A 9550-nucleotide genomic window follows, 5' to 3' on the forward strand; every position below is an offset into this window, starting at 1 on the left:
CTGAGGCAGGGAGCACACCTCCTTGCCTGAACCACACAGCTATACTGCCAGAGACTGGAACTGGGCATAAAGGGTGCTCCAAAGCTCACCTGCTCAGTTCCACCCCAGTTGTGGGATCCCTGCTGATACAGTTAATCAAGCGGGGGGGGGGGCGGGGAGGACTGTTGGGAGACAAATCAAGTCTCCAAAGGAAGTGTGGTCCCCCGACTCTGTTGCAGGCACAGTACCCAAAGTATCCCCCAAACGTCTGAACTCGGAAAGCACTGACCCAACCAGAAATATAGGAGAATGTCCAAGGAACCCCCAAACGTGAGAGGGTTAAGGAAAGGTCAGAGCACCAGGCAATCAGCACCCAGTGCTCTGGCAAAGAAAAGGGGCCCGGCCCCTTCCCGCCCACTCTGCCCACGTGGTAGCCGGTCAGACCGGTTTCTGGGGCCCCAGCAAGCCGACAGCCAGCTCCTGACCCCTTAACCCTGCCCCTCCCCCACCAGGGAAGAAAAACAGACGGGCCCCACAGACTTTTTCTTCAAATGGTCTTTATTTTCCTATCTGGCGTTTCTAGCAAAAAGGCCAGACAGATGGAGTTAACAGAATCCACCACAGTAAAGGTAAACAGAACACCCCTCCCCCAAAACTGGCCCAGTCTCACCAAAAAACTGATCCCAGCTCAGCTTTACAGCGCTCTGAACAACCCCCTCCCCCCATTTCTGTGATTCAGACCAGGAAAGTCCGGGTTGTGTCTGTTGGTCTGAGGGAGGATCAAGCTTGAGACTATCAACGTATTCCCACCTCTAACACACCAGATGAGAAAAATGTTAACCTGAAATTAGATCTGCCCTCTGCCCCCGAAGGCGTAGGGGCTCAGGGCAATAACCCACAGCACGCGGAGGCGAAGTGACTCAGGCCGCCCTCCTCCCATTCCCCTGGGCGTCCACACCCCAGATCCTCCTCCCAGGCCTCACACCCACGCAAGGCAACAGGAAGCTCCCCACGTCTGCCCATGACGCAACGATGACCGCTTGCACAAGTATGTCACTGGAGGGGGAAGGGGAGTGCCTGGAATTCTCTGAGGTTGGAAACGCAAACACCAACTATTGAAAAACCTTGAAAGGGCAGCACAGCCCCCAGTAAAAAAATAAAGTACAACCCTGAGGAGTTTAAAAAACCAAAGCTCCCTTCTCCAAGTCCCAGAGGAGAGGGTACGGTCCATATCCCAGTCCGTTAAGATAGCACCTGTGGGCGCAGCAGGTCTGGGGGAAGGCGCCCGCGCCCCCGGCTCGGGCTTCTCGGTGTCGCCGCTGCACACAGGTGGCGACGGCACCCCGTGGGTAGAGTCCCTCTCAGGGCATCTCGGCAGCCCGGGCGGCTGCCCCTCTCCACGGTTTCCGCGGGCGCTCCCCCCGGGGGTGGGCCTCGCCTTGGGTCTGCGCTGTCTGGCCGACGGTTCGGCCCGCGCTCTGGGCTCTGGTAGCGCCGCTCACGGACCCTCAGAAGGCCACCACGGCCCGCACCAGCACGTTCAGCATATTGTCCGCCCGGCGGCAAGCCGGCTTCGCCTCGCACGCCGGCGGCGCCGTCGGGGTCGCGGCGGGGCTGCAGTTCAGGAGGCCGGAGAAGCGCCTCTGCAGGACACGCGCCAGGTTGGGGAAGGCGCCCTCCGCTTGCGCCGGAGGGGGCTGCAGACGATCAAGGACGTCCGAAGAGGCCCTTTCCTCCTCCTCTTCTTCTAGGCGGGCTTTCTTACTCGGGACCAGTGCGGCGTCCCCAACGTCGCTCAGGCTGCAGCTCCGCCGCTTGCGGCTGACTTTGGCGGGGCGCTGGTCACAGCGGGCAGGGGTCTCCTCCGCTCTCGGTGCCTCCTGCGTGTCCATGGGTTCCGGAGAGGGCTGCTCACCGTCGCAGGACGCTACCTCTGCTGCGGCTTCCGCTTCCCGCGACGGGTGCAGGCAAGGGTCAGGGGAGCGGGCGGGCGGCAAGGGCACCTCGGGCTCCTGGGCTTCCACCTTGGCCGAGAGGTAGAGCTCCCGGGCGCTGCGCATGACCAGCGACAGCTGCAGACTCCGGTGCAGCCGCAGGCCACCGCGCTGCATGCGCGAATGGTACATCTTCCACACCGACAGGGTCATGATGCGTTGCGCCTCCTTCTGCACTTCCATAGCTGCCTGACGGAGGGGCGAAGGCGGCGGGGACACCCGGCTGGGCAGGGCAGGTGGCAGGTGCACGCTGGACAAGGCGCTCGTTCACGCCTCTCTCTACGGGTCAACCCACGCTGAGACGCTGCCAGGACGCTCTGCCCCGGCGCCCGCCACCCGGGCCCTTTTGTACCTCAAGTGAAGTCACTGAGACGCCCCGCCCAATCAGAAAGTCGCATCCGGGCTTTCCACAGCTCCGAGGCGAGAGACTCCTTAAAGCGACAGGGTGGAATTTACCGAGCAAAGAAAAGGGACCCGAACTCGTGTGAGGAGGAGGGTTCCCCAGTCCAAGCTGAGCTCTCGGGTGGTCTGCTTCCTCAGGGCCCCCCACTGCACCCGCGCGCGGGCCCAGGGGAGAGGCGCCGTGGGTGGGGCTCAGGGTCCACCCACGGGTTGCGTCTGGAGACCCCTGCGGGTCGTAGGCGGCACGTTTCCCTTCGCACCCGGGAAGACTTGGGTTCTAACCGGTACATCCCCCGTGGGAACTGTGCCTAGCATCTACCAGGCGCCTAATTAATGTCGTTTTTGTTTTTTTTAATCAATAACGATGCTTACACTTACTAAGCTCTTACTACGTGCCAGGCGCTAAAGGCTTTCCTTTCATAAACATCTCATTGATCTCTCACCTCCACTCCGCGGAGGGTAGTTATATCTTATTTCTTCAGGTGAGGAAACCAAGGCAGAATGACTCGTCCAATATTTGCTAAACGAATAAATGAGCCACGGCGGTGAAAAGGGACCACTGGAACCTGAAGCTCTCCTGTCTCTCCAGCGTCCGCCAGCCCCCGTCACTCCCCTCGTTTGGAAGCAGTTAAGAAACCGGGACACGCAGGCTGGCTGTAGGGCAAAGTTGCCCACTACACGGGCGGCGGACGTCTGCAGACACAAGCGCAGCCCAGGCTGCCATCTCTGCGCTCCGCTTTGAGCATCCCCCCCCCGCCACCCCAGTTTCCGTCGGCACGAAATCCACCGTGGGCGTGGAGCTCGTAAGGCGGAGGACCCGGCCGCAACACAGCACGAGTGAACATGTGGCTGCGGTCCCCCAAACGACGCAGCCGTTCTCCGCCTCTGCTTCCCGGGAGGCGGAGTTGGGATAGGACCTAGAAACTGAGCAACGCAGAGATAGAGCAGATAGATAGAAAACATCGGCCCCACCTTCCGCTACGCACTACAGTTCCAAGAAAATCTAATTCCAGTTCCTCAGAAAATGCAGAATTGTTCGAACAGCTCCATTCACTCGTGGTGCGGGCCCTTTAAGGGGAGGCTTTCCACCCCCCCACACACACACACCCCCGCACTGGTGCGCGAACCTTCCCGCCACTAGATCTGCCAGACTTCCACAACTAAATTTGGAAGTAATGACGTAGGGCATGCGCGCTAGCCGCTTCCGGCCGCCCATATAAGGACTGGGGCCAGGATCTCTCTACAAGACTTTAGCCGGCTTTTTCCGGGCCAGCGGGCGAGCGGGGGTGGTGCCTTACCCTCCGGGCAGGCCCCCTCCGCTCTCTCTCTCCCAGCCGCTAGAGCTGGTTGGAGCCCCCGCTTTCCGGAACGGCGTCCATGGGGGCCCGCGGAGAGGGAGAAGAAAGTTTCGCTTCCTTCCCTCCGGAGGCCAGGAAGGTGTGACGCCCCTCCGGAAAGCCCCCTGCCGGGGGGTAGGGGCCACCTCAGGGCTCACACTAACGCCATCTCCCAGAGACCTACACAAAGACCTTGCCAACACAAGCAGCTACTCCCTGAGGACCACTACATTCCTGTCCCCGCACCCCCCATGGAGACCCTGCCAGGCCCCCTCTCATGTATTCCTGCCCCTCCGCCAAAAAATTGCTCTTCTCTTGCACGTTTGGAGCATGCTCATGTCCCCCACTCCCAACCCCGGCACATGGAAACAACAATTATTCTCTCTTCTAAAAGACTTCTCCCCAAACTGTCCCCATTCAGCGATCCTGCCACAAATTACGGCAACCTGCTGAGGGCGCCCCCATCCCCCCCCCCACGAAACTCCACAATGACATCCGCAGCCCAGACGCTATCTCTGACACACAACGGGGGCTACCCTCAGAGAACTTCTTCAGACATCCCGCTCCAGAGATCAGGACCCCACTCAGCCGACAGCTGCCTACCGCCCCCATAAAAAAAGTACTTTCCCGGAGACGCCACACAGAAGGGCTCTGTCACACAGGTGGCGACCCTATGAGTCCCTCTCCAGACATTCCTGACCCCTCCTCACAAGCAGAGGGTTTCCGTGCGGACCATCCTCAGAGCCACCACCACACCCACTCCCGCGACCCCGAGGATCGCACCCAGAAAGACCTCACCCCCCAGAAGCATCTCCGGGCCCCCACTCGCGGCCAACCCGCGATCGCCTCGGGCGATCTCGAGGCGTCCCTCCTCCGCAGGAAAAAAGAGGAGGGGAGAGTCCAGCAGAACTCCCCACAGAACGCCCGCACTTCACCCTGCCCCCGCGGAAAGGTGGGGATACCACCTCTCCCAATACTCCTTACCAAACCTGCCACTCCCGACCCTGGGCTGGGACCATTTCTCATCTCCCATCTCCTAGGACAGGATCTGGGTGCAGGCTCAGGGAGCCCATGAAGATGATCTACAAATTGAATGAGCCCCTTCCCCAGCCATAATCTCTCCTGATTTAAAGGAGACTATTATTATTTACATTGCCCGGAAGGGAAACAGGTTGCGCAGCAACAATCCGAGAGGTTGGGTCTCGAACCGAGGGATTTGGAGCTCTGAGTCGAACCCAGCCAGACGGAACTAGGACACCTCCGGGAACCAGGACGCGAAGGGGCGGTACTTGCAGGCAGGAAGCCGTCTCTGCCCACAACCAAGATGGCGAAAGAGAGAGCGGATGTTTCCGCACTTCGGGCTGCCAAGGCCTCTCTTTCTCCCCTGGCGGCCCAGCTCTCAATGATGGCAGTGGTCACGTGACGGGGGCGGGGGTGACGGCTCGTTTTGCACCTTTTGGAGGGAACCAGCTTCCCAGGCCGAGAGGGGAGGGGGCTTGGCCTCGGGCGGGTGAGGGGCGTGACATGTCTCTCGAAGATCCGTTTTTTGTAGTCCGAGGGTGAGTGACAGAGATGGGGGAGGACAGAGGGTGTGCTGTCCCCCTGCCAGCCAGTGCCCGCGTGCCAGCCGGAGCATGTCAGGCATTCTGGGCACCGCCGTCGGGATAGCCCCGTGGCCGTGTGGGAGGGGTACGCAGTGGGATATGAGGGTCTCCTGAGTCCCCAGCTCGTTTGGGGGCGCAGTGGTGGGAGGGAGGACCTCCTGCCCCCAGCCGCGCCCGCTGTGCCTCTGCCCGCAGCGAGGTGCAGAAGGCGGTGAACACGTCCCGCGGGCTTTACCAGCGGTGGTGCGAGCTTCTGCATGAGGGCGCGGCGGTCGGACGCGAGGAGCTGGACTGGACGACCAATGAGCTGCGGAATGGCCTGCGCAGCATCGAGTGGGACCTCGAGGACCTGGAGGAGACCATCGATATCCTGGGGGGTTGGAGGGCGGCATGGGAGAGCCCATTGAAGTGGCGGGGGGCCGTGGGAGCCAGCCCTCGGGGAGGCTGGACACCTAGGAGGTGTTGAGGGCTTTGAGGCAGAGGAGGGCGTTCTGTCGGGCTCTGGCCTTAATTCTTGACTCGCGGCTTACGCATAGTGGAAGCCAACCCAGGCAAGTTCAAGCTCCCAGCCGGAGACCTGCAGGAGAGAAAGGTGTTTGTGGAGAGGATGCGGGAAGCAGTCCAGGTGAAGAGAGTTTCCAGTGAGGTGAGGGTGGGGAGGTTGGGGTATCATTACTCTGATGATGTCCTTACCCCTAGGAAATGAAGGACCATATGGTCAGCCCCGCAGCCATAGCCTTCATGGAGAGGAATAATAGAGAGGTAAAGGCATCCCGACCCAGTATCCTCACCCCCTGTCTCTCGGGGTGACCCTCCCCTTTGAGTGCAAGCCATCCTCTGTGTCAGTGCTCATCTTCTCTGTGCACAGTTGTCTCCATGCTGTCTACCCGCCTGCTCTTTCTGGATGTGTACACCTGAGCTCCTTCTGTGTGTATAATCTCTTCTGTCTTCTCCTGTGGGTCTATACTGGTTTCCTGTGTGTGTGGGGGGGGGTGACCTATTCCTTTTTTTTTTTTTTTTTAGCTCTCTGGGTTAATGTTTTCAGGATTTGATGCTTACCTTTTTAATCTGTGTATGCACTTGACCTCTCTGAACTTGACCTGTGAGTGGATCCCCACCTGCCTTGTGCATGCACACCATTTTCCTCTGTGGATGTGCTTGCCCCATGTGTGTACCCACTCATGCCTTTTGTGCACATTCTCTCTGTTGCCTCAGTCTGTACACCTTTTCCCTCTATGTTGTGTGTTCATTCTTGCATGTTGTAAACAGCAGCCTCACCCATTAGACCCACATGAGGTCTGGGAGGGTGGAGGGCTGAGGTCTGCAGCAGCTTGGAGTCCTATAGCAGGGTCCACATGCCTTCCATGTGTGCTGCTTTGGGTATTAAAGTTCAATTCTTAAATACATGTGTTTATAGGATAATAAGTGTTCTCCCTGGATTAATTCATTAAATCCTTATTCCATCCTCAGGAAACAGGAATTATAGCTCTCCCCATTTTACAGATGAGGAAACTGAGGCACAGGGAAGTCAAGTGATATGGCCTCGGGGTCACCTTGCTAGTAAGTGGTGGCTCTGAGGAACCCAGGCCGTCCCACTCCAGAGACTGCCTTCCTGCCAATTCACCATCTATCTAAATTTGCCACAAACCTTGTCTGTCTCTGCCGTGAGTGGGCGACCCTCCTTGAGCCTGTGGTCTTGGCCTCCACAGATGCTGACAGGCAAGCCAGCCACCCTGAAGTCATCCAGCGACTTGCTGGACGCCAGTGTGGTCTCAACCACCTCTCGCTACATTGAAGAGCAGCAGGCCACACAGCAGGTGTGTGTGGGTGGCTGGAGGCCCCGGGCTGGAGGAGCCTTCAGGCAGCTCAGGGCTCCCTGCCGACCGCAGTTCCCACCCCTCCAACCTGCAGCTGATCATGGACCAGCAGGACCAACAGCTGGAAATGGTGTCTGGGAGTATCCAGGGTTCTGAAACACATGTCCAGCCGCGTCGGGGAGGAGCTAACTGAGCAGGGCATGTGAGGCCAGGACCCTGGGGGTGGGCCAGGAACCCTTGGCCGGCTGCACTGGTGTGCACAGACCCTTCAGGGGCTGATGACATCCTGATCTCGGCAGTATGCTGGACACCTTTGTTCATGAGATGGACCACACCCAGTCCCGGATGGATGGGGTCCTCAGGAAGATGGCCAAAGTATCCCACATGACCAGTGGTGAGTCCCCTGGAGGTGGGTGTGGGCAGTTCGGCAGTGGGGGGAGTGGGTTGTGGGTGGTGCTGCCTCCCCTCTGTGAACTCTGACCTTCTTGCCCCCAGACCGCCGACAGTGGTGTGCCATTGTGGTGCTGCTGGGGGTGCTTCTCCTGGTCCTCATCCTGTTCTTCTCTCTCTGATCCTGGTCCTCCCCAGGAAGCTGGTCCCTCCAGCTGGAGGTCCAGCAGAGCCTTGCCCCCTGGGAGGAGGGGGATCATGCCTGGGGAACTGACCCAAGGCTTCATCCAGAGCCAGTAGGACCCTCATGACCCTGGGTGGGAGCCCCCACCACTGGTTCTGTCTCAAGTGCGCTTAGGGGGTGGTGGAGGTAGGGGGACCTCAGACACGCCCCTCCCCATCTTTCCTTCCCGTGCCCCAAAGCCATCGCTTTGCCTGTGTGCCTGCTACATGTGTCAACTTGGAAATAAAAATCCCAGCGTTTATTATATACATTTGTATCATATGATGTGTTGATCTGAACTTGTGGCTGTCCCTGAATGGGAACTCCTGTTCTAAGCCCCCGCTTGCACACGCTGGGGCCAAGTGTGCATGTGTGCGCACGTGTGTGTTAAGGATTTCAATGGTTGATATTTGGTGCAGAAAAGACTATTCTGGTTTATTTCTTGGATTTCATGATGGATAATTTTATTACCATCGAAATTCCAAACACTGGTTGTTCTTGAGTTTTTGAAGTTCAGCCTAAACATCTTTTGCTTGTTCTTTGTCTAAGGTAGGTAGGTGAGTCCCTTAGCTGTGGAACTGAGCTGTCACTTCCGAGGGGCTCCGAGGGGCCTCTGAGTACCACTAGGCTCCCTCATACACCGGGTCACTTCGATCCCTCTGTGATGCTTCACTCTAACAAGAAAGCGTTTGTAAATTTAAGGGCTTTGCCATAGAGCCTTCCTGAGTAGGAGAAATGATTCCTATAAGCCAGGTAAACTTGTAAGTGCTGTGAATCTTAACTTATTGTCTTAGATGTTTCCATCTTGAGCATTATGTAATCAGGCATCAGGCCCACCCTTCTCAGTCGTTCATCTACACGTTGTAAAGTGCTGTTACAAGGATGTCTGTCATTCCATTAGGCTGATTTGTCAAAGAGAACCAAATATGTTCAGATTATTTTTTTTTGGTCGCACCATGTGGCTTTTGGGATCTTAATTCCCCGATCAGGTATCGAACCCAGGCCCCCTGCAGTGGAAGCGTAGAGTCCTAACCACTGGACCGCCAGGGAATTCTGCTCCCCGCCCTGCCCCCGCTTATTTTTTAAATGCAAAACCACTACCACTAATGCTGTGGTTCAGGTTGTCTTGATCCATTCTACACTTGGTTCTAAGTCTTCCTGGGGTTAAAAAGATGTGCTTCTGGGAGTCTGACAGTGTTTCCACCTACCTGGGCTTGCCTCCATGTTAAGACAGACAGACTTCCTGTTACTTGAGGTGACTCTGGACCAGAGTCACCTGAGGATTTTTGTTGATGCTGCTGCTGGCTCCCCCAAACCCCTGCTTTCTGTTGACTGAAGCTGGGCTTCAGGACTCCAGGGGGGGCTGGTCTTACTGAAACATGCCCAAGTCACCCTGTGAATTGAGTCACCCTCAATCATCTGTCCCAAGGAAGTCTGGAGCTCCCTCCAATCATCATGGGGTGGTCGGACCTGGACTGGGCGGAGATGAAACCCCTTGTCCACCTCCCCAGCAAAGACCTTTTGATTTGATGGAATCCCTGAGGTCTGTCAGTAGTCTTCGCACACTACTTGAGACATCTCTGAATCAAGGGGACCCTAGGGCACGTTGCATCTTTTCTATTTCAGTTGTGAGAACATTTTCCCACTCATATCCTCAGGACCCTACAGCTATTCCAGTATTTTTGTTTGTTTGGTTTTTGGCCACCCTGCATGGCATGTGGGACCTTAGTTCCCTGACCAGGGATCCAACCTGTGCCCCCTGCAGTGGAAGCGCGGAGTCTTAACCACTGGACCGCCAGGGAAG

The 9550-nt window shown here is 57.5% G+C and overlaps 2 protein-coding genes across 2 annotated transcripts; one reads left to right on the forward strand and one right to left on the reverse strand.

Moving 5' to 3' along the window:
* Positions 1-519: 519 nt before the first annotated feature.
* IER2 (immediate early response 2) lies at positions 520-2299 on the reverse strand. The gene has a single exon (XM_082623725.1). The coding sequence runs from the start codon at positions 2154-2156 to the stop codon at positions 1488-1490; it is 669 nt and encodes a 222-aa protein (XP_082479851.1). The 5' UTR covers positions 2157-2299; the 3' UTR covers positions 520-1487.
* A 1769-nt stretch (positions 2300-4068) lies between these two features.
* Positions 4069-7996, forward strand: STX10 (syntaxin 10). The gene is given in 9 exon segments (XM_082623724.1): positions 4069-5271; positions 5512-5693; positions 5859-5941; positions 6016-6078; positions 7026-7133; positions 7228-7281; positions 7283-7335; positions 7433-7527; positions 7629-7996. Coding segments are annotated over 9 exon segments (750 nt in total). The 5' UTR covers positions 4069-5236; the 3' UTR covers positions 7706-7996.
* Positions 7997-9550: the final 1554 nt, after the last annotated feature.

This window comes from Mesoplodon mirus (genome assembly GCF_964341445.2).
Source record: "Mesoplodon mirus genome assembly, chromosome: 5".
Taxonomy (NCBI): Eukaryota; Metazoa; Chordata; class Mammalia; order Artiodactyla; family Ziphiidae; genus Mesoplodon; species Mesoplodon mirus.

What these genes read in the sequence shown, in the direction of transcription:
- IER2 (XM_082623725.1), bottom strand. Translation starts at nt 2,156, where the DNA reads ATGGAAGTGCAGAAGGAGGCGCAACGCATCATGACCCTGTCGGTGTGG.